Raw genomic sequence first — 27,925 nt, 5'->3', positions numbered from 1 at the left:
ATTGTATTGTAGTGAAACAATGTTGATACTTATTGGAACAATAACAATGATGATGGTAGTGGTGATAGCAGTGGTATAGTGTTAATAATTGTAGCGGTGGTGTGATGGTGGTCGTCGTAGTTGTGGTTGCTTGTCATAATTATATATAAACGAGACAATTGTTGAAAAGTCCAAGATAAGAAGTTTATAAGGCATTAAGCCTTGTGAATATTTTTTTATTGGTGAGAGGTCCATTCTTTGTGAAATAGTTTTGTTAGAAATTGTTTTATTTATTTAAAAAAAAAATTATTTTCAATTTTACTCTGAAGTTTTTTGTTGACTATCTGTTCAATTTTTTTCACTATCTATTCAATTTTTTTCACTATCTGTTCAATTTTTTTGACTATCTGTTCAATTTTTTTTCTATCTGATCAATTATATATATATATATATATTTGTTCAATTTTTTTGTTCGTTTAATTTGACTATTCGTTCAAATTTATATCTATCTATTAAATTTTTTTAGCTATTTGTTCAAATTTTAATTCCATATTTTTTTCGTGTTGAATTATTTGACTTATCTGTTCAATTTTTTGAGTAAATCTATTATTTTATCAGTTAAAAATCAACTATTCTATAGAATTGTTCAAACTCACTATTTGAAAAAAGACTCAAGAGTGCTTTGGTTCCTCAATCAGTTCAGTGCTAAAAGAGATCAATTTATGGAATAAAAAGTTAAACCATCCACCAACTCTAACCAAAACCTAAACATTCATAATCAACTGCAAAATTATTTTTCTTATTTGTTACATGTCTTTTTTTTATATATAAAATTCACATATATTTGTTCAACTTTGGATTTTCAAAAGAGATCTATGTGATCTGTCCAAATCAATAGAGATTTTTGTGTGATCTATGTTATTTTCACAAGAGAAATCGATTTAAAACAAATATGTTTTATTTTTTAAAATTTTTATTAGTTATTCAACTTTTGAACATATCTGTTCAAATTTTGAATAGATTTGATCTATTTGCCAATTTTATTTTTTAATCTGTTTCATCATTAACAACAATAACTCATACATATATACACATCCTTTGCGTTCTTCTACAAACCAAAAAAATATGAACAGATCTACAATGAACCGCGGCCCGAAGCCCCAAATCTCAGATTTGCTACAAATCCAGCAAATTGAAAGCCCCTCAGATCGGCGGCGGCATCTCTGTCGGGCAGTGGAGTATATCGGGAGAGTAAGAGAGAGAATATTTCAGATCTACAACGATCCGCAGCGTCTGAGTCGCACATGCAGAGAAACCAAAGATGATCAAGGTGTACAGGCATCTGAGGCAGCGGTTGTAACAACCTCGACTCAAAGATTAACGATAATCCATGATTTAATATGCCTAATAAGTTATTAAGATCGAATTTTGAATTAATTGCATATGTAGTACATTATTTATGTTTTATCTGTTCATTGCAGGAGTATTTGTTTGAAATTTCTGTTACCTTTTGTGAATCGAAAGCATCCGATCACGAAATTGATTTGGTATATGTGTTATGTGGAATTTATAGAATTTTATGGTAGGCTTAATTAAAATTCGATTCGGAACGATTAAATTAGAATAATTAAAGCTACTGAGCTTAGCTTAGGCCAATTAATTAAATGCCACTAAGTGGGCTTATATAAGACCACCTCTATTTCTCTTATATATGTTTTTGACACTCTTATTTCCCAACTTAAAGCTCCAAACGTGAGAGGAAGAGAGAATTAGAGAGTGAGAGTTTACCTCAAGAAGCAAAGGGCAGAAATGCTAGGAGATTTAGTGAATTGCTCAAGATTTTGCTTAAGTGGAGCTTAATTGAGTAGCCTAGGTAAGAGCTCAACCTTACCACCTTGAAGTGGAGTTAATTCACCCTTGAATTTAAGTGAATTAAGCTAGGAGATGTAAGAACCAAGCTTAAAAAGTAGGAAGGAAGACCAATTCATACATGCATGTACATTTCATTACATTTGGAGCATGTTTACTAGGAATTCTCTCGTGCATGTCATAAATTGAGCTTAGTTGTAAGAGTTCATCATGTTTTCCATCCTCTCATTTCATTTGATCATGATTTGGAAACTTGAAGCTCAATCATTTCATGCATGTCATGTTTTTGGAGAGTTCATGAAGTTTAAGTTGAGTTTGTGAACAATTGGCATGCTTTTGTGCCTTGATTTCATGAAAGGATCTTTAAATCATGATGTTTTGTGAATATCTAAATGTTTTCCAGAATTTTGACCCAAGAGGATGAGTTTTGAAGTGTTTGGGTTAAGTTTGAATCTTGGAGATCAAATCTAGAAATTTCAAAATTTGAACCTACGCTCGAGTGTAGGAGTTCATGCTCGAGCGAAGCACTCTGAATGCGTACACTTCCACTCGAACGACATGCTACCCGCTTGAGCGTAAAATGCATGTATCCAGAAGTTCATATGTTTTGTAGTACGCTTGAGCAAGAGAAGTCACGCTCGAGTGAGGGCCTGAGTCTCACGCTCGAGCGGAGATTGAGCGTCCGTCGAGCGTGAAAAATAAGCAACCAGAACTTTTTCAAGAGTTTACTGTCCGCTCGAGCTAAGGAAGTCACGCTCGAGTGAATCCTCACTTTTTGCATGTCCACTCGAGCGTGGACCCTGTCTTCAGCAAGTTTTGAAAAATGATTTTGAGTTTAATTTTTGTATCCTCATTTCATCCTAGGCATTCCTAGGCCATGGTCAAGGCACCATAATAAGAATAAGGGTAGAGACACACTAAGAACAAGAACGTAATGGGTTAGATGCATTCCAATGTGTGTTTCAAAGGTGTATTTGTTATGTGTTAATGTAGGCCACATGCCGTAGACCGTTTGATTAGCCTGTTCTATCTGTCTGCACCCGAAGCCAATTGTGAGTAATAACTTAGTAAAGCTATGTTCAACTTTATTTATTTTCTGTGTGATAAAATAAGATATGTTTTCTGAAATGTTATGTTCTGTACAATGAATGATTGTCCAATTTCTGACAATGTATTCGTGGCATCCTTAGCATCATGTGATATATGTTAGCTGTTACCCGGTAGCAGAAGTTCCATTATGGAACTTAATATGTATGCACTCTGTTACCCGTACTAGAGGCTCCGTCATGGGGCTCAACATGTTTATTTTCTGTTACCCGGATCCGGAGGTTCCGGTAAAGAACTGGTTATTCATAACCACCATATGTTCTGCATCTATTCTGTTAGCGCTAATGGATGTACCATGTATGATTAAGCATGAACTCTGATTTCTGTATATGATCGGAACAAAAATATAGAAATGAATCTGTTACGAATCTAAATTATGGTTTCTGAATTTGTATGGACATCATTAATTAAAACCCTTTACTCCGTTATTATTCACTGGACTTTCGCTCACTAGTTGTATTATGTATGTAAGCGAGCAGGAGTGTGACCAGGCCTAAACTGCCGCCTGGAGTTTTGGTGTCAGCCAGCTATCGTGCCTCTCGTGGAGGTTTCTTTTTGAGATCTGCCTAAGCTTTTGTGTTTTGGAACTTTTGTACCTCCTAAATGTTTATGTCTGGACTGAACATGTGTTTAAAAGTTTTGTATAAATGGCTCAAGTGATGTAAGACTGATGCTTTTACAACGTCACATATACGAGTATAAAATTTTAAATTATGTCCCATGTACGTCATCACAGCTCATTGGACCACGTATATTTCGTATATTTGCTTTCGTAGCCCCTAACTATATGATATTCTGTTAAGAGGCCTTTGGTAATCCAAGGATTACTGGCCGGTTACGATGCTAAACCCATAGACCCATAGGGGCGGGTTTGGGTAGTGACGGAGTGGTATCAGAGCACGTGTTGTCCCGCACACACAGGTCCATATGAGCTTAGGATGTCCTAGTAAGAAGTAGGGGCATTCCATCTGCATGTGTGAGTGTGTGGTAATCCAAATGGATAAGAAAAACTGAATGCAAATCTGAGTAAATGAATTAAAAGAAATGAATGAAATTATTCCTATGTTTATTATTATTTGGTGTCTCTATAGCAACATGGAGAATGCAAGGGGAAATCATATAAGTGAATCTTCAGAGGCTTGCATAAGCCGAATGGAACAGATGCTTGTGGCATTGACTGAAGCTATGATGCAACAACAAAGACAACAACCTTTGCTCCCTCCGCCTCTGTCGGTACAAGCCAAAACAGATAATAATGATGTTATCAACCTGACATACAAATTCATGAAGATCAAACCGCCAACATTCTTTGGTGGAATTGAATCATTGAAAGCAGAGACATGGTTGTTTGAGATGGAAAAACTGTTTGAGGTATTTCCCTGTACCGAGACTCAGAAGGTTTTATTGGCCACCTATACTCTTAAAGACGAAGCTCGGAGATGGTGGTTACTGATTCGGAATACCAATGGAAATATGATGTGGGCTCGATTTAATGAGATCTTTTATGAAAAGTATTTTCCTCAATGTTTTCGGAACCGAAAAATGTTTGAATTCCAAGAGCTCAAGCAAGGCAGAATGTCTGTAGCCGAGTACGAGGCAAAGTTCACTGAATTAGCCAGATTTGCTCCTCATGTGGTGGACACAGACTACAAGAAAGCCCGCAAATTTGATAAAGGATTGGACTTAGACATATTTGATCAAGTTGGTGTACTAAAGTTGCCAACGTATGTGCAAGTTCTTGATAGATCCTTAATGACAGAAGCCACACTAGCCGCCATGAGACAAAATAAGGCCCCAACAACAACAACAACTGATTGGAGAGGAAAAAGGTCTGGGTATGGTTTCAGAAAATGCCGTTTTCAGGTAAGTAAGAAGCAGAATACGGGGTCTACAAGCAGCTCGAGTCAGAGTAGTGCATCTATTTCGGTTTGTCCTGATTGTCAGGCAGAGGGGTGTATGCTACCGAGCATCCGGTGCTTGTTTCCGATATGGAAGGACAGGCCATGTAGTGAAAGATTGCCCACTTGGGTTTGAGAATGCCAGCCATCCTATGGTGAGTTTAGGTGCGTCTGCTTCTATAGTCAAAACAAATGCAAAAGCTAATGCTGAGAAAGAACCTCTGAGACAAGGTCGAGTGTTTGCCTTAGTGCCTGGTGACCTACAGAACGCTGAAACTGTGGTGTCAGGTATACTCCCTGTATGTTCTCAATATGCATGTGTACTGATAATTCAGGTTCTACGCATTCCTTCGTATTGCATGCTTTGTCTCAAAAATTAACTAGACCACTAGAACTTATGACATATGTGTTATCTATATCTACATCGTCTAGGGGTTCTATGATATGTGCTTATGTTTATCCGGCATGTGATATTGTGATTGGTGATATAACATTGTATGTTGACTTGTTGCCCTTGAACATTGATAATTTTGATTGTATTTTGGGCATGGACTGGTTGACTAAATACTGTGCTACTATTGATTATGCAAGTAAATCTGTTGTGTTTAAACCACTGGATATGCCTGAATTTATTTTTACTGGAAATGGGGTAGTTCCTCCCCTATACTTGATTTTGGCATGAACGCTGTTAAATTGCTTAGGAAGGGATGTAGGGGCAACTTGTGTTGTATATTGACTACATCATCTGATAGTACTAATGTGGAAACTATCCCTGTTGCTTGTGAATTTCCTGATGTGTTTCCGAATGACTTGCCTAGAGACTTAGTTGATAGAGAGATTTAATTCACTATTGAAGTGACTCCGGGAACACAACCTATTTCCAAGACCCTTTATAGAATGTCAACCTTAGAATTGAAAGAATTAAAAACTCAACTGTAGGAACTGCTAAACAAGAAATTCATCCATCCAGGCACTTCACCTTGGGGTGCTCTAGTCCTATTTGTTAAGAAGAAAGATGGATTTTTGAGGTTATGTATAGATTATCGGGAATTGAACAAAGTAATTATCAAGAACAAATACTCTCTATCCCGAATAGATGACTTGTTTGATCAACTTCAGGGAGCTCAAGTGTTTTCCAAGATTGACCTTAGATCTGGGTATCACCAGTTAAAAGTTAAGGCGGAAGACATAAAGAAAACTGTATTCAGAACTAGATATGGACATTATGAGTTTTTAATAATGCCGTTTGGGGTGACTAATGCACCTACTGCCTTTATGGACCTTATGAATAGAGTGTTTAAATCATTTCTGGATGAATTCGTCGTTGTATTTATTGATGATATTTTGATTTACTCTAAAAGCAGGGAAGATCATGAGAATCACTTAAGAACTGTGTTACAGATTCTAAGAGAAAAGAAACTATATGCGAAATTGTCCAAATGTGAATTATGGCTTGGCAGTGTAACATTTTTGGGACACGTAATCAACAAGGATGGTATCTCTATTGACCCACAGAAAATGGAAGCCATTGTGGACTGGCCTAAACCGACAAATGTGATAGAAGTTTTCTAGGACTTGCAGGTTACTACAGAAGATTCGTGAAAGACTTGGCAAAACTTGCCATCCCATTGACCCAGTTAACTTAGAAAAATGTATCATTTGATTGGAATGAATAGCGAGAGTTAGCCTTTTATGAGTTGAAGACCAGACTAGTAACTGCACCGATTTTAACTTTGCCCAATGGTATTGATGGGTTTCAGATTTACAGTGACGCTTCCTACAAAGGTTTAGGGTGTGTGTTAATGCAAAATGAGAAAGTAATTGCTTATGCCTCTCGGCAACTCCATCCACATGAAAAGAATTAACCAACACATGATCTTGAACTGGCAGTTGTAGTGTTTGCCTTGAAAATTTGGCGACATTATCTGTATGGAGCGACTTGTGAAGTGTACACGGACCACAAAAGCCTCAAGTATTTCTTCACTCAGAAAGAATTGAATATGAGACAAAGGAGATGGCTGGAATTGATCAAGGACTATGATTTGTAAATTTTGTATCATCTAGGAAAAGCTAATACTGTAGCTGACACCTTGAGCCGAAAGTCGATTGGAAATTTGTCATGTTTACTTTCCAGTCAAAAAGAATTGCTAGATGACCTGGAAAAGAATGAGATTGAAATTGTTTTGCGAGAGCAATATGGGATTTTAGCTGCCATTTCCACTCATCCTGCAATCATTGAAGAAATCAAACAGAAACAACTCGAAGATGCGTACTTGGAAAAGATTGTGGAAGAATTTGACTCAAAGCCGAGGCCGGGGTTTGTGTTTAAGAATAATGTGTTGAAATTTTAGAATAGACTTTGTGTACCAGATTCCTCTGATTTTAGAAAGCGTATTATGACCGAAGCTCACAGCACCAAATTTTCCATGCATCTAGGGAACACAAAGATGTATCATGATTTGAGACAGAATTTTTGATGGCCTGGAATGAAAAAGTGCATTGCAGATTTTGTGGCTAGATGTTTACATTGTCAACAAGTTAACGTCGAACATCAACGACCCGCTGGTTTGTTATAGCCGCTTCCAATACCGGAATGGAAATGGGAGCACATTACATGGACTTCATTGTGGTATTGCCTCACTCTTCCCGAGGTATGGATTCTATTTGGGTCATTATGGATCATTTAACTAAGTTTGCTCATTTTTTGCCTGTTAAATCTATTAACAATGCTGACAAATTGGCCAATATTTATATGAATGAGATTATGAGATTGCATGGGGTGCTAGTATCTATTGTATCTGACAGTGATTCAAAGTTTGTGTCAAGATTTTGGCAGAGTTTGCAACAGACTTTGGAGACAGAATTGAGGTTGAGTAACGCCTATCACCCACAGACAGATGGTCAAACTGAACGAACCAATCAAACATTGGAAGATATGCTCAGAATGTGTGTGTTAGATTTCCAAGGAAATTGGGAGACCTATTTGCCCTTGGATGAGTTTGTGTATAACAGTAGTTACCATTCAAGCATCGGAATGGCTCCTTATGAAGCTTTGTATGGTAGGAAGTGCCGATCTCCAATTTGCTGGGCCGAAGTAGGCGACAGACCATTGTTGGGACCAAAACTTGCGCAAGAAACCACTGAAAACGTAAAGCTGATTCAGCAGAGACTGAAAACTGTACAGAGCCGGCAAAAGAGTTATGCTGATGTTCGGAGGCGTGATAGGGAATATGAAGTCAGAGATCATGTGTTCATCAAGGTAACTCCGATGAAAGGTCAAACGCGATTCGGAGTAAAAGGCAAGTTGGCACCAAGATATGTTGGACCATATGAAGTCCTGGAGAAAATCAACCCAGTAACGTATCGGGTAGCCTTGTCCCCGATCATGGAGCATATGCTTAATTTTTTTCACGTATCTATGCTTTGAGAGTATTTGAGGGATCCACTACATGTGATTGAGCCAACACATGTGCTTTTGAAAGATGACTACACCTATGAGGAGAGGCCAATACAGATTGTTAATCGTCGGATCAAAAGATTAAGGAACAAAGAAATCCCGTTAGTGAAGGTCGATTGGTAGAATCATGGAGGAACTTATGCAACATGGGAAACAGAAGAAGATATGATGAAAAGATATCCTGAACTGTTTCCTTTGGACCCGGTATTCTTCTAAAATGAAGGTAATTCGAGTTTGGAGGACCAAACTCTTTTAAGAGGGGAAGACTCTAACAACCCCGACTCAAAGATTAACGATAATCCATGATTTAATATGCCTAATAAGTTATTAAGATCAGATTTTGAATTAATTGCATATGTGGTGCATTATTTATGTTTTATCTGTTTATTGTAGGAGTATCTATTTGAAATTTCTGTTACCTTTTGTGAATCGAAGGCTTTATCGGCATTCGATCACGAAATTAATTTGGTATATGTGTTATATGGAATTTATAGAATTTTATGGTAGATTTAACTAAAATTCGATTTGGAACGGATAAATTAGAATAATTAATGCTACTTAGCTTACCTTAGGCCAATTAATTAAGTGTCACTAAGTGGGCTTATACAAGACCACTTCTATTTCTCTAATTCATGTTTTTGACACTCTTATTTCCCAACGTAAAGCTCCAAATGTGAGAGGAAGAGATAATTAGAGAGTGAGAGTTTACCTCAAGAAGCAAAGAGAAGAATTGCTAGGAGATTAGTGAATTGCTCAAGATTTTGTTTAAGTGGAGCTTAATTGAGTAGCCTAGGTAAGAGCTCAACCTTACCACCTTGAAGTGGAGTTAATTCACCCTTGAATTTAAGTGAATTGAGCTAGGAGATGTAAGAACCAAGCTTAAGAAGTAGGAAGGAAGACCAATTCATACATGCATGTACATTTCATTACATTTGGAGCATGTTTACTAGGAATTCTCTCGTGCATGTCATAAATTGAGCTTAGTTGTAAGAATTCATCATGTTTTCCGTTCTCTTATTTCATTTGATCATGATTTGGAAACTTGAAGCTCAATCATTTCATGCATGTCTTGTTTTTGGAGAGTTCAAGAAGTTTAAGTTGAGTTTGCGAACAACTGGCATGCTTTTGGGCCTTGATTTCATGAAAAGATTTTTAAATCATGATGCTTTGTGAATATCTAAATGTTTTCTAGAATTTTGACCCAAGAGGATGAATTTTGAAGTGTTTGGGTTGAGTTTGAAGCTTGGAGATCAAATTTGGAAATTCCAGAATTTGAACCTACGCTCGAGCGTAGGAGTTCACGCTTGAACGAAGCACTCTGAATGTGTGCACTTCCGCTCGAGCGACATGCTACCCGCTCGAGTGTAAAATGCATGTATCCAGAAGTTTATATGTTTTGCAGTACGCTCGATCAACAGAAGTCATGCTCGAGCAAGGGCCTAAGCCTCACGCTAGAGCGGGGATCGAGCATCTGTCAAGCGTGAAAAATAAGCAACCAAAACTTTTTCAAAAGTTTATAGTCCGCTTGAGCTAAGGAAGTCACACTCAAGCGAACCCTCACTTTTTGCATGTTCGCTCGAGCGTAGACCCTGTTTTCAGCAAGTTTTCAAAAATGATTTCGAGTGCAATTTTTGCATCCTCATTCTATCCTAGGCATTACTAGGCCATGGTCAAGGCACCCTAATAAGAATAAGGGTAGAGACACACTAAGAACAAGAACGTAATGGGTTAGATGCATTCCAACGTGTGTTTCAAAGGTGTATTTGTTATGTGTTAATGTAGGTCACGTGTCGTAGATCGTTTGATTAGCCTGCTCTGTCTGTTGCACCCGAAGCCAACTGTGAGTAATAACTTAGTAAAGCTATGTTCAACTTTATTTATTTTTTGTATGATGAAATAAGATATGTTTTCTGAAATGTTATGTTCTGTACAATGAATGATTGTCCAATTTTTGACAATGTATTCGTGGCATCCTTAGCATCATGTGATATCTGTTAGCTATTACCCGGTATCGGAGGTTCCATTATGGAACTTAATATGTCTGCACTCTGTTATCCGTACCGGAGGCTTCGCCATGGGGCTCAGCATGTTTATTCTCTGTTACCCGGATCTGGAGGTTCCTTTATGGAACTGGTTATTCATAACCACCATATGCTCTGCATCTATTCTGTTAGCGTTAATGGATGCACCACATATGATTAAGCATGAACTCTGATTTCTGTATATGATCGGAACAAGAATATGGATATGAATCTGTGACGAATCTGAATTATGATTTCTGAATCTGTATGGACATCATTCATTAAAACCCTTTACTCTGTCATTATTCACTAGGCTTCCGCTCACTAGTTGTATTATGTATGTAAGTGAGCAGGAGCGTGACCAGGCCTAAACTGCCGCCTGGAGTTTTGGTGTCAGCCAGCTATCATGCCTCCCGCGGAGGTTCCTTTTTGAGATTTGCCCAAGCTTTTGTGTTTTGGAACTTTTGTACCTCCTAAATGTTTATGTCTGGACTGAACATGTGTTTGAAAGTTTTGTATAAATGGCTCAAGTGACGTAAGACTGATGCTTTTATAACGTCACATATACGAGTATAAAATTTTAAATTCTGTCCCATGTATATCATCACAGCTCATTGGACCACGTATATTTCGTATATTTGCTTTCGTAACCCCTAACTATATGATATTCTGTTAAGGGGCCTGTGGTAATCCAAGGATTACTAGCCGGTTACGATGCTAAACCCATAGGGGCGGGTTTAGGTCGTGACAGTGATGGGGTGCCGGTGGCGGCGATATCTTTTGGCGGATATGAGGAAGTAATCGATGAGTCTCGTTGTGCTCGAACTCGTTTAAGTAGATATTTGCCTATCTTGAGCCCATTGATCTCGGAGTAGATGAAGATAGGGAAGGAGTCGAGTACAGCCACGGCAGATCGACGGTGCGGCAGTGGAGAGTTGCTGTTGGCGGCGATAGATAAAGGAGATGGAAATGGAGATGAAGAGAGAGAGAGAGAGAGAGAGAGAGAGAGAGAGAGAGATTTGAGAATATGTGAGTGTTTGGAAAGTTGTTATTTTGGTAGGTTAAATTTTTTGTGTTTTAGAAGATGATTAAATTTTTTGGTAGTTAGATGTAATGTTTGTGAAAAAAAATGTGAAATGATTATAGGTTTGATATGATATTTTGTTTTATTAACTATTTTAGCAAATTTTATCTTTTTATGAATTTTATCCTAAAAAAAGTTAAATTTTTTCTTGCCACATATTAGGAGTGTAAAATTGGCCCACAGCCTAGTAGCCCAGCCCGTTTAGGCTTGTTTGGGCCCGAGCCCAAGCCCAGCTCGAGACCCTGGGCCATAATTCTAAAGCCCGACCCAGCCCGCTTGGCCCGACTCATCAGTCCGCTTAAGGCCCACTCAAAGCCCAGTTTGAGGCCCGACCCACCCAGCCCATCCAAGGCCCAATGTGTTTTTTAAAGGAAAATAATAAAATTTTGATAGAAACAATTTAAAAAAACAAACAAAAAAAAAAGTCAGGCCCGCCCTGTGAGACCCCTAACATTTGTAAACCTTATTAGGTCCCTAAATTTTGAGTTATTATAATAAAACCCTTAGTTCGTCGATTATTCGCAAATTAAACCCTAAAAGCGAAAATGCATCACGGACGAAACCATACAAACCCTAATCGACCCTGGAAGCTTAGAAATCATTTCTAACACTCTAATATTAATTATTTAACTCTCAAATTTTAGATTAATCACTCTAAACCTTAACTTCCGGTTTTCACAATTTTCGTTCGGTTCGTTATCTTTAAATTCAAAACAAGATAATACAAATCGAATTATTTTTCCCAACACTAATTTATTAACTCTACACTTGAAATAGATACTTTAATTGAGCCCAGGCCCTCACATTTTTATTAAATCACAAATTGACCCCAAACAAGCACCATTATATATTTATATATACACTTGTACCCTAAAATCTTTTTTTTACATTATATTTACAATTTCCAAGATTTGTACATAAATATATATATATATATATATAAAATAAGTCCCTCAAATCATCATTTATGGCCAACCATACCCACATAGATATGATTGAATATACTTTTTGAGACAATTTTGCATGATTTAAGGAAGAAAATCTTTGACTTGGTACAAACTTATATATATATATATATATATATGCAACTAGGTTGGTTTGATTAGGAGGAAAACCCTAACTATATCACATTTAGGAATCTAATTAAGACCTTTAATCCTCCACTATTCCATTGAATTCAAACTAAATCCAAACAATCCAATCCAATTCTAAACAAGGGGCATTTAAGACCTTTTGCACCAAATTCATTATATAAACAACCCCTCCCTTAGCATTTTACATACAAGAACAACACTTATACACACTACATTCAGCTGAGAGAGAAGAAATGAAGGAGGGTGAGCTTGGTAGAAGAGAAGAGAGAAAGAAAAAGTTTGCTAGCAATTCCAACAACCCTTAAGTAAGCCACAACACAACCCTCTCTTTCATTTTCCTTTTTCAAGTACATGTTATTAGAAGTTTAAAATGGTATTTTCAGATGTGTTATAATGGTATTCTTGTGTTAAAAATAAAAGGAGTTGAGCCTTGATTCTACCCTTCTTCTATTTCTCTTAATCGGTATAAGACTACCTTTTCTATATCAATCTCTCAAAATTTTCAAAGGCACACCTTCACCTAAAGTTTCTGATTTCAATACATATTATTTAGCATGTTTTCATCACAAGAGAAGTGGAAAATTTCCCCTAGCTAACCTCTTTTTCTCACCAACTTTCTATTTTCAAGAACTGTGCCAAAAAATTTTGTTTTACAGCCACCTTGCGGAAATTTTAGAAAAATGTATAAAAATATTTTAGACCTCTATTTTTTGTCAAAATCTTTCTTAAGGAGTTAGCTTTCAAGAAAAATTATTTCCATTGAAAACGAGTAAGCAGTTTGTGAGAAAATCCGATTTTCGTGGTCAGCGAATCTGGACAGAGTTCGAGTATTTCTGAAATAACTAAAAATCTGGAAAAGCTATTCCATTTTTGAAAAATATTCTGAGCACTAGATAAAATTCCCCACGAACCATAGGAAGGCTGGACTCTGAAAAAATCCGAAATAGCCCTTTTGAGTATAATCTTTAGGTAGTACTGAATCTGAAAATTCTGTTTTCATTGGTGTTTTATGCTCTTGTGTTCATGAATATGCTTATTAATTTATGATCATGTCTCGGTATGATATTACATGTGTCATAGGTTTATGTATTTTATTTTAATCCTTCGATGGTGCTCACACTTATGCAAATCTGGAAATTATATTCTTGTTTGAAATTATTCCCTTAGCTACTTGAATATGCCTAGACCTACTTGTGCCTATCTTCATATGTGAATCTCTTGTGTTGTAACTTTATTTCCTTCTATTTGTACTATTTAGTTGTTCATACTTGTGCAATAGATATTTTTTCAAGAGCATGTCCTAACTCTGACTTAAATTATCTAACTCAAATGGGAAACTTAATGGGTGGTAATGGGTTGCGAATTTTTGGACAAGTTACTAAGATATTAATTGGTTGACGGGATGCGTTCCCTATTTGGAAGTTAAAGTCTTGCGCAAGTTGTTTTCGGAACCCTTGAACGGAGCGGTTGTATTCAGACCCTAGGTATTTGGTGTAAGGAGGATTTAGGCAAGGCCCATTATTACCGTCTCTTTTGAGGCCATGCGGTTGGCGCTACGCGGTATATAGCCGTTGCTAGGCATCTAAGGTAAGTTCTGCAACAAAGCAGCAAAAGAGAGGGCATACTGAATAATCCGCGTCTGATTCTTGCGATTGGGAGGACAAAATCTCTTTAGGGGATTTCTAGACTATTAACAACTAATCTTGTAACCTATGTTAATTACTTGAATGTCATGCTCCTTTCCTTTATTGTTGTAATTTGCTATTGTGTATTAGATCGGGAAAAAGAGACGGGGTGTGTGTGTATTTACTAGGCATTCAAAGCTCATGGTGTTTCATGCCATGTATCGAAGAAATGTATAAAGCCAACAAAGAGTCAAAGACATTTGAAAACTTAAGTTTGCCTTAGAGAAAGTTTGGAACCATTTCGCTTATTAGTTTGACTGTGCTTTTATTTATTCTTGGATTGTAATAGTAATGGGACTCGTTTAGTAAATTTAAAATTTGAGACACTATAATTATTATTTACCTTGTAATCCTATGCCTATCTTTGCATTGCTTATAAGACCTTGCATCAATGCCTTTTAAGATCTATCAAAAGGGTAGTGCGCTACTTAAGAAAGTTGGACTTAGAAGGGAGGCTAACTTGACTGCTCCGACGATCTGGGATCTTACTTGGTTATTGGCCATAGAATTCATTAGTGCCATTTACTAGACTCCTAAGCTTACATAAACCCTGTATTTAATTGTTAATATATTTTCTGATGTTTGCGATTTTCGGGACGTCACAACTTGGTATCAGAGCCTAGGTTCAACCCTCAATCCACGTAACCCGATTTACGACTCTAGTTACTTTTTCCCATACACTAGCGTATTATTATAACCCTATTATTTAAAATTAACTTAAAAGAAAACTAATAACGAATTCCCTCTCCTTGACATAGGATGGCTAGTGACCCATCAAATGTCTGGTACTATGACCACTGGGGCTATTATCGTTTCCATGAAGACCAACACATTCTAAACTCCTTGACCCACAAGTTTACGACCAATGGTGTAAAAGAATGGGGAAGTAAAAATTGATCGAGGAAGTAAGGAAAGTGGAGGAAGCACGCCCCTATCTCGCCCCTGAACAAAAGAGAGCCGTAATTCGACGCCAACTCAAAAGTCAGTTTCGGGCTCTCAAGCATGCACTTGAGCTTGAGAAGGATGACGAAAAATTTCTAGAAGCAATTTTCAAGGCACTTCAGAATAGGCTTGGTTTTTTCTCACATCCCACAATTCGGGAGCGGAACTTTTTTCCCGGAGTTCGTACTCAAACCAGAATCCCACCCAATTGGACCAGTAGAGATTCCCCCGAAAGTTAAAAGCAGTAGGCCCGTCGGGATCACCGTTCTTCACACTAGGGCAAGAAGTTGACTCATTCCAAGACCTTGATCGATGTAGTAGCAACCAAGGTTAGAGTTGTAATCCGTAATATCTAACTGTTGTAAACGTATGTGTCAATATAGGTATAGTACGATCTAGTATAACTCTAAGAGTAGTAGTAGGAAGTGTGGCAGCCACACTTACGCCATCAAGATGTAACCTTTTGTAATGAAGCCAACTACCTTTTGTAATGGCACCTACTATTATATATGAAGTAGTATTGTTTTTTTTCTCTAAATTTTTTTATCTACTATTTGATCTTACTGTTTCAAACACCCTAGGATAACTCTAACTTAAGATTAGTTGATTACCCTTTTGCATCCATAATTAGACTCCGGCTTATGCCTTACTACGTACTATAAACAGAGAAATGGTGGACTACACTCGAGCCTAATGCAATAGGAAAATGGTGTCGAGAACTCAAAATTCTGAGAATAAACTAATGCACATGATTGAAATTTTGCATCTCGGGGGTCAAATTTCGGAAGGATTAGGACACCTAAGAGAAAGCATACAAGATGGTAGGACTTACTTCTTTTTAGAGTTTAGGGGACAAAAACCGCCCAAGTTCACAGGAGTATTAGATTCAAGGACAGTAGGAAGATGGCTTCAGCAAATTGAGAAAATACTAGATACAATGGGAGTAACAGAGCATGCTGATAGAATTACTCTAGCTGGATATGAATTGGGAGGAGAAGCAGACCATTGGTGGACCTTAATCAAGGAATCTAGGGACATCACAATGATGACATGGGCACAGTTTAGAAATCTATTCTTAAGAAAGTATCTCCCGGACGCGATCAAACAGGAAAGGATTCAAGAATTTCAGAAGCTAGAGTAAGACACAATAACTCAATATGTAGTAAATGCTGAAGAAAAGGCGCGAAGATTCGAGTGGGGCCTAGACCCTATAGTTAGAGTAAGGGTCTTACCCCAACGACTCCAAACATATGATAAAGTAGTAGACACTGCCTTAGATAGGGAAGTAGCTGACGCGAGGAGGATTTGGAGAAAAAGGAAAGAGAGTCAATCATTTGTAGGACCCTGGAGAAACCAAAAGGGAAACGTGGCACAAAAACCTTATTCCAGGCTACCACCACTACAACCACAATAGAAAAATTTGAAGAAAAGTTTTTAGGAAAGACCAGTAGGGCTGATCCAATGCTATCATTGTCAATAGATGGGACATAGGGGGTTCGAATGTCCCTAGAAGAACAGAGATCAAGAAAAACACTTAAGACAACAACCATAGGTAATTAAACCAAAGACTGCTAAACAACAAAATTTCAAGGTGAAGGATATTAAGAACCAAGCCAAATTAGTACTTTATGATAAAGGAACACAAGGACAACAAAGGCGTAGTGGAGAATGAAGGAATACGATGAGAAAATGTTACAAGTGTGGCCAACCAAGGCATTTTATGAATAAGTGTCCTCAACTCACTCAATCAGGATATCAGGTAAAAGGAACGAGAGCAAACACGCAAGGGATTAGCGGTCAGAAGCCATAGACAAATATAACAAGCTGGTTAACTATATCAGTGGGCAAGAAACAACAAGAGGCCTAGGCTCAGTAGTAGTTAGAGGCCAATCGACACAGCATTCACACTACAAGCAGAAGAAGATCTCATCGCACCGCATCCAAAGGACAAGTAAGGTGCCGCAAGCAGACTTGAAGAACCGCAAAAAGAGCTTAAGGTAAAGTACAACTAGGATAATAGTTAGGACCCTCTTTGAAGGACTTTTTGTAATCCGAGCATAAGGTGTAAATTCTCCTTAGTTAATCCAAGTCTTGGTACTTTTACACTCGTCTTATAATTCTTAAGTGCATGTTTTACCCATCACATCCCTTGTAACTATGCTATATCGGACCATTAGAACTTGTATGTGGACCCTTAAAAATTGAATGTATGCCAGCTATTATCGAAAGTTACCAAAAGAAGAAGACGACTTACCCATCTAACGGAATGCTTTAAGGGGGATAGGTTAGTTTCCATGATTCAACAAATCAACAAGCACAATGGCATCAACAATTACCAAAGGAAAGAGTAGATCACCACATCAAGGATTTGGCAATACAAGCCCTCACACTGGAACAACAATGCCATTACCCATATGATAAACAGTTCAAAGTTTTCAAAGAGCGCGAAAGATTAACGCATCTCCTTAGTCATTAATCGAGGAAGAATTCGATTAAAAACACTACTATTAGAACAAGACTAAGGACAGAACGAAAATGAACTTAAGTGGAGAAGATGATCTGAATGATTAAAAATACGTTGGCAGCACTAGGATGCAGTTGTCCACAACATTTGGAGACATGAAGAATGGCTAAAATTTCGAGGACGAAATTTATTTAAGGGGGATAGGTTGTGAGACCCCTAACATTTGTAAACCTTATTAGGTCCCTAAATTTTGAGTTATTATAATAAAGCTCTTAGTTCGTCGATTATTTGCAAATTAAACCCTAGAACCGAAAACGCATCACGGACAAACCCATACAAACCCTAATCGACCCTGGAGGCGTAGAAATCATTTCTAACACTCTAATATTAATTATTTAACTTTCAAATTTTAGATTAATTACTCTAAACCTTAACTTCCGATTTTTACAATTTTCATTCAGTTATTTACCTTTAAATTCAAAGCAAGATAATACAAACCGAATTATTTTTCCTAACGCTAATTTATTAACTCTACACTTGAAATAGATACTTTAATTGAGCCTAAGCCCTCACATTTTTACTAAATCACAAATTGACCCCAAACAAGTACCATTATATATTTATATATAAACTTGTCCCCTAAAATCTCTTTTTAACATTATATTTTGCAATTTCTAAGATTTGTACACAAAAAAATAATATATATATATATATATATAAATAAAGTCCCTCAAATTACCATTTATGGCCAACCATACCTACATAGATATGATTGAATGTACTTTTTGAGACAATTTTGAATGATTTAAGGAAGAAAATCTTTGACTTGGTACAAACTTATATATATATATATATATGCAACTAGGTTGGTTTGATTAGGAGGAAAACCCTAACTAGATCACATTTAGGAACCTAATTAAGACCTTTAATCCTGCACTATTTCATTGAATTCAATCTAAATCCAAATTATCCAATCCAATTCCAACCAAGGGCCATTTAGGACCTTTTGCACCAAATTCATTATATAAACAACCCTTCCCTTAGCATTTTACATACAAGAACAACACTTATACACACTACATTCAGCTGAGAGAGAAGAAAGGAAGGAGGGTGAGCTTGGTAGAAGAGAGGAGAGGAAGAAAAAGTTTGCTAGCAATTCCAACAACCCTCAAGTAAGCCACAACACAACTCTCTCTTTCATTTTCCTTTTTCAAATACGTGTTATTAGAAGTTTCAAATGGTATTTTCAGATGTGTTTTAATGGTATTCTTGTGTTAAAAATGAAAGGAGTTGAGCCTTGATTCTACCATTCTTCTATTTCTCTTAATCGATATAAGACTACATTTTCTATATCAATCTCTCAAAATTTTCAAAGGCACACCTTCACCTTAAATTTCTGAGTTTAATACATATTATTTAGCATGTTTTCATCACAAAAGAAGTGAAAAATTTCCCCTAGCTAACCTCTTTTCTCACCAACTTTCTTTTTTCACGAACTGTGCCAGAAAAATTTGTTTTACAGCCACCTTGCAGAAATTTCAGAAAAATGTATAAAAATATTATGGACCTTCATTTTATGTCAAAATCTTTCTTAAAGAGTTATCTTTCAAGGAAAATTGGTTTCATTGAAAACAAATGAGCGATTTGTGAGAAAATTCGATTTTCGTAACGGTCGGCGAATATGGACAGAGCTGGAGTATTTCTGAAATAACTAAAAATTTGGAAAAGTTATTCCATTTCCGAAAAATGTTCTGAGAACTAGATAAAATTCCCTACGAACCGTAGAAAGGCCAGGCTTTGGAAAAATCTGAAATAGCCCTTTTGAGTATAATCTTTAGGTAGTACTGAATCTGGAAATTCTGTTCTCATTGGTGTTTTATGCTCTTGTGTTCATGAATATGCCTATTAATTTATGATCATGTCTCGATATGATATTACACGTGTCATAAGTTTATGTATTTTATTTTAATCCTTCGATGGTGCTCACACTTATGCAAATCTGGAAATTATATTCTTGTGCGAAATTATTCCCTTAATGACTTGAATATGCTTAGACCTACTTGTGCCTATCTTCATATGTGAATCTCATGTGTTGTAACTTTATTTCCTTCTATTTATACTGTTTAGTTGTTCATACTTATGCAATAGATGTTTTTTCAAGAACATGTCCAAACTCTAACTTATATTATCTAACTCAAATGGGGAAACTTAATGGGTGGTAATGGGTTGCGAATTTTTGGACGAGTTACTAAGATATTAATTGGTTGACGGGATGCGTTCCCTATTTAGAAGTTATAGTCTTGCGCAAGTGGTTTTTGGAACCCTTGAACGGAGCAGTTGTATTCAGACCCTAGGTATTTGGTGTAAATAAGGATTTGGGCAAGGCCCATTATTACCGTTTCTTTTGAGGCCCTGCGGTTGGCGCTACGCGGTATATAACCGTTGCTAGGCATCCGAGGTAAGTTTTGCAACAAAACAGCAAAAGAAGGGGCATACCGAATAATCCGCGTCCGATTCTTGCGGTTGTGAGGACGAAATCTCTTTGGAGGATTTCTAGACTACTAACAACTAACCCTGTAATCTATGTTAATTACTTGAATGTCATGCTCTTTTCCCTTATTGTTGTAATTTGCTATTGTGTATTAGATCGGAAACAAGGGACAGGGTGTGTGTGTGTGTTTTTACTGGGCATTCAAAGCTCATGGTATTTCATGCCAAGTGTCGAAGAAATGTATGAAGCCAACGAAGAGTCAAAGACATTTGAAGACTTAAGTTTGCCTTAGAGAAAGTTCGGAACCATTTCGCTTATTAATTTGACTATGCTTTTATTTATTCTTGAATTGTAATAGTAATGGGACTCGTTTTGTAAATTTAAAATTTGAGACATTGTAATTATTATTTACCTTGTAATCCTATGTCTATCTCTGCGTTGCTTATGAGACATTACGTCAATACCTTTTAAGATCTGTCAAAAGGGTAGTGCGCTACCTAAGAAAGCTGGACTTAGAAGGGAGGCTAACTTGACTCCTCTGGCGATCTGGGATCTTACGTGGTTATTGGCCATAGAACTCATTAGTGCCGTTTACTAGACTCCTAACCTTAGATAAACCCTGTATTTAATTATTAATATATTCTCTGATGTTCGCGATTTTCGGGGCATCACACGCCGAAGCTCGGCTCACCGGCCCGCCCAAGCCCCAAGTACCCCTAGGCCTGGGCTAGGGCTTGAGCCTAATTTTTTGGCCCGTGGGCCATCCTGGCCCAGCCCGAATTTTGGTGGGAGCTCGAGAGGCCCAACATGGGTCTGGCCGGGCCAGATTTACACCCCTACCATACACCCCTATGTATATATTTTTTGAACTGAGATATTGAGAGAAATAAAACAGGTGAGGTGGGGGAGGGATAGGTGGGTCGTTTTATGGAATTTATCCTTATCCACATAATATTTTAGAACGTGAATTTTTAGATTAAAAAAATTTAAATTTGGATGAATCAAATGTCCTATATAAATTTAGTTAGTATAAGGTAAATTTCAATTACTTAAAATATTCTTAAGTTTTAACTTATATTTTAAGAGCCACTTAAAATTTTAAATGATGCTAATTATAATTATTAAACGGGTTTAATTAATTTTCATTTAATACATTCAGTTTTAAGTACTAGATTAAGATGGTGTTTGATCAAACTGAAAACTAAAGAATAAAAATTAAATATTAAAAACTGAATGCTAAATTTTTTAAGCTAAAAAATTATTTAATAAAAATTTAAATATTGAATTAAAAATAAGTTATTTAATATGTATAAAATCAAATTTGAAATTATTATTTTTAAATTGTATATTTAAATTTTTATATTGTGATGGTAATGATTGTCGTGGTGGTAATGGCAGTAATGGTGGTGGTGGTGGTGGTGGTGGTAAGGGTATAGTGGTGGTAGTGGTGGTGGTCGTGGTAGCAGTAGCATTGATGGTGATAGTGGTAGCATGGTGGTGGTAGCGGTAATAAAATAATAATGATATTTATGGTAACAATGATAATAAAAGTGATAGTAGCAGTGATGGTGGTTGTCGTGGTGGTAGTAGTTGCAGCGGTAGTGGTAGTGCTGGTGGTGGTGGTGGTGGTGGTGGTGGTGGTGGTGGCAATAACATGATAGTGATGGTAGTGGTAGCGGTAGCGGTAATTGTGATGATTTTATAATAGTGTATATTGATACTTACATTTAGGATATAGAAATTCAGTCAGAATTAAGTAAGTTTTATATGATTTAAATTTTCTTAAGTTTTAACCTATATTTTAAGAGGCATTTAAATTTTTAAATAATATCAATTGTCATTATCAAACAAATTTAATTGATTACCGCTTAAATAATGATCAGCTTATCAAACATTTCTAAATTATCAAACACCCCTTTACATATGAAATGATCTCAACCATTCATTACTTTGTTTTTTTTTGGTTAAGTTTTCTTGGTCTCTATTATTGCTCATAATGAAATTCCCAACTGGTTGATACAAACTAGCCAACTTATCATATGGTTATTTTAAACTAAAAATGTTTGAGAGTTTTAAATCAAGAGCTCTAAGGGAGTTTTAATGGATGGGACCCACTTATTGATGTGATATTTTGATTTTTTTTTGGCTCTCTTCATTGCCAGCTCACACTACAACAAAATGCATATTCGGCAACCAAAATTGGCGACTAAAAAAAATTTAGTCGCCAAAAGTTGTGGAATTGGCGACCAAAAATTTTTTTAGTCGGCAAAAGTAAAATATTTAGCTACTAATATTTTTTGTCGCGGTATATTGGTTATTGGCAACCAAAAAAAATTCAGTCGCTAAAAATGCTAGAATTGACAACAAAAAAAAAATTTAGTTGCCATATATTCATTTTTGGCTACTAAAACGATTTAGTCACCGAACGGAAAATAAAAAATTTTGGCGACTAAAATTTTGGTCAAGACCTGTTATTATAGTGTTGGTCAAGAGAGCTAACCTGTTTTACATGATCATAAACTGTGGAAGAGTTTACTCACCCAAAAAAACTGTGGAAGAGTCAGTGAAATCCACCACCACCGTAGTTTCTTTTAACTAGAACAAATTGCATTAAGTTTTTGTTTGATAACCCAGAAACAGAAAACCCCAAAAAACAAAACATAATAAATAAATTATTTGATTTGAAGAGTAATTACAGTGCAATACCTGAGATATGGAACCCAATACCATCGTGAGATCATTCATTATGGGTATTTCAAGAGGCACTTCCATGTCACACACCTTTTAAAAAGTGCACAAATTAGAAATGATTAGAAACACCAAAAGTTTCTTGTCATGAAAGGAAATAAAATGAGGGTGGAATGAGAAACCTTTCTGTTTTTCCTTGGCTGCTCCATTTATAGCTATCCATATATATATATATATATATTGTTGGTGAATAATAACCAGTATATATAATATGTATATCTTAGTGTTCCTGTGTTTTAGTGAGTGCTAATATATATAATATGTATAACTTAATGAAGTGTTTTCGTTTTCTGTTTTTATTTATTTATTTATTTATTATTATTATTATTATTTACATTTTTGTTTTCATTTTGCGGCATACAAAGAACACATAAACATGACACACCCGTCTATCATGGGAATATTTGGGATTTTCTTAATTTAAACTCTTATTTTCTAAAACTATGAACATTAACATTGTGAAAGTACTTCTCTCTTACTATCTAAATGCAGTTGCATCTTTCCAGAACACACATTGGACACTGACCAGCCAGACCTTAAAAAGAAAAATTGCTGACCAATTAGTATTGAAGAAAAAAATGGTTGTTTTGTTCCTACTTTTGTTGTGTCAAAACATCTGTATGTCTATACATATTATGTATACTAAGTTTGGTATGAGCATAAGTTTTGTCATGCTTTGTGATTTTCCAAAATTATCCCTCAAAAGTAGTCTTGATGTTTGCCATTGCAGCAATTTTTCCCTTTCCTAATGGCATCCTTATAAATGGGAAAACTTAATCTACCTTTAGTCGTGATCAAGGTCGGCCCCATCACTTTATTATTGGAAAATGTTTAAACAATTTTCAAGTATTTTAATCCTGTCGAAAAAGAAGAAGGATTTGGTTAACAATGGTTCACTTTTTTTTGCTTTTCAGGAAAAACCTACATGCTCATCAGGATTTCAAATGTGGGCTTGTCGACCTCCATTAACTTCAGGATTTCAAATGTGGGCTTGTCGACTTTCATTGACTTTTCAGAAGTTCACTATCATTCCCAGAGTCTATACGAATATAATGGTTTTTGTATGATTGTCTGTTTTGTATGGAATTATTATTTTAGATTTGAATATACTTAGTTCGTATGGAATTTGATATTAAAAGTTATTTCTTTTTGGATGGTTGGAAATGAAATGGATGTAAATTGTGAAATGATTGATAATATATGTATTGTTTTGTTTATATACATAGTATAGGTTGCATGGAATGCATACAGGTTATGAACAAATTTATAAAAAAAAAATCATGTTTTTGGCTACTAAATAATTGGTAACCAAAAAGGAAGTAAATATTTTTAACGACTAAATAGTTAGTAGCTAAAAAAAATAAAATGAAAAAAAAAACCTTTTGGTGACTAAAACTTAGTAGCCAAATAAAAAAATAGACTTTAGGCAACTAAATTTTTAGTAGCTAAAAAAAATTACACTTTAGGTGACTTAAACATTTAGTAGCTAAAAAAAATGAGATGAAAAAAAACATTTTGGCTACTAAATAAATTAGTCGTCCTAAATAATTTTAGTTTTGGCAACTAAATGTTTTAGTCTCTGAAAATACGATGTTAATTTTTTTGAAAGCTTTTGGCGACTAAAAGATTAGTTGCCAATTCAGCCTATCAACGACTAAAGTTTTTTTTGTCGCCAATACCCTTTAATTTTGGCGATTAATTATTTAGTCGCCAATTTAGTACATTCGGCGACTAAATTTTTTTTAGTCGCCAATACCTTCCCCGACCGTCTTCCCGCAACCAAGCCGGCGACCAAACTATTTAGTCGGGAAATCTTTTTGGCGACTAAAAATTTAGTTGCTAAAAGTACAATTTGTTGTAGTGTTAGTCTCAAAATTTAATTGTTAACTTAATCCCTTAAAAAATGAGTGATTTTGAGGGTAAAAAGTGTAATCCACTGTAAAATTACAATCGAGAAAATTTCATTTTTTACCATTTAACATTTGGTCAAATTTTACTTCAATAATGTGGGGTGTTTGTTGGCGGTGGAGTGGTAGAGGTAGTTGTGACAATGATAATATGATGGTATTGGTAAAATTTTAATTCGGTAAATGTTTTTCACTTATCAAAGTGAAAAATATTTTTTTTATCAAAATAAACTTGATTTGTGTTGATTACAAAAAAATATTTTTTATTAATTTTAATTTTCATATTGTATTAAATGCTAAAAATTCAATAAATATTTTTAAATTATGTTTTTTCCTAAAACAAACGGAAAGTAAATGGATGAGGAAATAAACTATGCATGTTGTGTTCATGTTGATTTGTTTCAATACATTTAGTGTGTTACTCAACAATTCAAAAAAATTCTCCATGACTTAGCATTTATTATTTATTTATTTATTTATTTTTAATAGACATGACTTTAGCATTTAATTGTGTTATATTTTCTCATGTTGTGTGTTCAATAAAGCCAAAATGGATTTGGGCATTTTAAAGAGGGCAAATGGTTTTTACATAACTAGCTCGACATTTTTCATTTATTCATTGTTTTCTCATCAAATAATCTATTCTTTTTATAATTTTGCCCAAAAAATAGTTTTTATTCATTCCGTATTCATAAATTTCATTTTAAAAATTTGAGAAATTGGAGTAAATTAAAAGATCATTACAATTGTATTTTTCTTTAAAATCTATGTGGTGTGTCTCAACATTTTAATTTTTTAGTCAAAATGGCTATCAAATTACTGTAAGATATGTCAAACAGTCTTGCTCCATCATTAAGAATTTAATATGGAGCTACAATACCTAACCATGCCAAGAGAATGGGAGTCGTTATTTCTATCTATTTTTTTTATTATTTTGTTCCAACCAAACTGTAATTGTCTATCTCTCACATTCTCATTTCCGCCTAATACTGTCCATTAAGCACCAACATCTCTATCACCAATCCTTTTATATTTCACCACAATACTTGAAACTTCTGTGGGCACTACCATCTAATTATTGTCTAATCATATGGAGTTGTCATTCAAATATAAAGTTTGATGAAATTAAGAAAATTTGATATTGTTCTAATACGTTATTACACACCTTCATTTGGAGTTCTTTTATAAATTAGGGATTTACAATATTTTTAAATTCAGTATCTCTAGACATGTTTACCAAAAAGTTGCATCAAATTTTTATTTGTTTATTTATTTTTTAGGAAAACTATAAACTACGAAGTTAATTGTTTGGGAAGGAAGCTTCTTTCACAAGTATATGGCTTGCGCTCACCACCTATCTTGATAGTTTTGTAGTACAGAAGATTACCTAAACTCGAACTTTCATCCAAATATATTTAAAATCATGTGAATGTTGATCTCTGTGATAAGCAACTCACAAGGGGTTGGAATGGAGATGGATCTACACCTCTCATCCGACACCTCTGCAACACTTCGAAACATGGTACAAAACATATTGCTTTTGATCAAACATGACTTGCTCCACACCGCTCCGACATGAAAAATATCAAGCTGTCATGCTCCATCGATCAAAAAGATTGATCTGAACAGCAATGCAAATTATTAATAACAGAGAAATTGGTACCATTTTGTGAGAATTCCACAAAGGAGCCCATATTTTGTTGAATAACAAGTTTGTGAATTTCTCAAATGGTTGTATTATTTGTATGCTTCCAAATGATCTATAGAATTTTGATGGATTGAATAATTACATTCATAAATTGAGCCATAGGAAAGCATAGATTATAAATGTAGAGGTTTTAATTTGAAGTTGTTGAAATTGTATAAATGCTAATTATAACTATACTATAACTAATATCCATTGATAGATTTAGTGACATACATAAACAAATTTCAAAAGGAAAATGATTCATAAACGGAATTTGTATATATAAAATTTATTCAAAATGATATTGTTTTAGGATTTTTGCGACTATGAGCTACAACAACACGTATTTTCGCTTGACATCAAGTGACTATAAAATGTAATATCATTGTGTATGAATTTTTTGTACAAAAAGTATTTTGGTATATCATCACCCTTTCAAAAAAAAATTAGTGAAAATCTCATATTCTTCAATTTGACCAATAACTTTATGCCACATAGATTCTACTCTCTCACACACAAAAGTGGCATGGCCAAATTTCTATAGCCTTAAAGTGAATGACGAGGTTCAAACGAGGAAAAACTTACGGTGGATACCTAGGCACCCAGAGACGAGGAAGGGCGTAGTAAGCAACTCTATTATGAATAATTTTATGAACACTAAACACTCTTACTAAAAGTGTATGATGTCAAATTTAATTGATTGTCAAAAAAACACAATGATACTTGGACATCTAACCCCCAATTTTTGGGGGAAAATAGAGCCTCTAAATTCTTTTCTCCGCTATAGTCGTACATAGTTCAATTAGTTCAATTTGGGCCCAACCCAATTCAACATTCAACCCAATCAAACTTTGGAAAGTTGCTAAATAAGTAGCTTATTTGCTTATTTGCGGCAAATTATCACATCATTTCTCTACTTTTCTGCACATATTTTTTTGTAAAAAAACAAAAAGTCACTAAATAAACAAACTTCAAATGACCACTAAGAGGCCTTGTAAGAACTTGAAATTTTTGGACAACTAACTAATTTGTTAATAACAATATTAAGTCAATTAATAGTGATTATTAAATTATTAAATTATAATGTTAATAGTACCATAATTAATACAAATATTAAATTCCTTTAAATAAAATTATTTATCTTGCTGTGATTAAGTTTTCATATCTAAATATAGTGGTGGAAACTAAATGAGTTAAATAAATAGTACCTAAATTAATTAGAGGATAATATGGAGCAAAATATCTAGTGACTAGGTTGTATATATTTATTGATTTTTATCTTTACACACACACACACTCACACCAAAAAAAAATGAAATTAGAATTTTTTTTTTTTGAGAGGGGGAGGGGGGAGGGGGAAGGGGAGGGAGCAGAGGAATTCGGGAGGCTGCTGAGCAAGCATGCCAATGCATGCTAAGGCATGCTTACAGCCACACCCTAGCTTAAACATTATAGGTAATATTCCCAAATCAAGAAGAAAAGAAAAAAAAAA

At 35.3% G+C, this 27,925-nt stretch overlaps 1 protein-coding gene across 1 annotated transcript; it reads left to right on the top strand.

The window, feature by feature from the left end:
• The first annotated feature begins 4,050 nt into the window (after positions 1-4,050).
• LOC114283142 (uncharacterized) lies at positions 4,051-7,204 on the top strand. The gene is made up of 7 exons (XM_082872078.1): positions 4,051-4,784; positions 4,900-5,141; positions 5,189-5,348; positions 5,507-5,650; positions 6,218-6,416; positions 6,530-6,638; positions 6,918-7,204. Exons 1-7 carry the CDS (start codon positions 4,051-4,053, stop codon positions 7,202-7,204), a joined length of 1,875 nt encoding a protein of 624 aa, XP_082728204.1.
• Positions 7,205-27,925: the final 20,721 nt, after the last annotated feature.

Source organism: Camellia sinensis, chromosome 5, assembly GCF_055761805.1.
Source record: "Camellia sinensis isolate YWXY chromosome 5, ASM5576180v1, whole genome shotgun sequence".
In the NCBI taxonomy this organism is placed as follows: domain Eukaryota; kingdom Viridiplantae; phylum Streptophyta; class Magnoliopsida; order Ericales; family Theaceae; genus Camellia; species Camellia sinensis.
Note: the sequence above shows the minus strand (reverse complement) of the source record. Positions and strands in the feature narration are given on the sequence as shown.

Coding starts and splice junctions, on each gene's coding strand:
- LOC114283142 (XM_082872078.1), top strand. CDS start 4,051: ATGGAGAATGCAAGGGGAAATCATATAAGTGAATCTTCAGAGGCTTGC. Junction 4,785..4,899: donor ACTGATTGGAGAGGAAAAAG/GTCTGGGTATGG, acceptor CCTGATTGTCAG/GCAGAGGGGTGTATGCTACC. Junction 5,349..5,506: donor GTGATTGGTGATATAACATT/GTATGTTGACTT, acceptor GAAATGGGGTAG/TTCCTCCCCTATACTTGATT.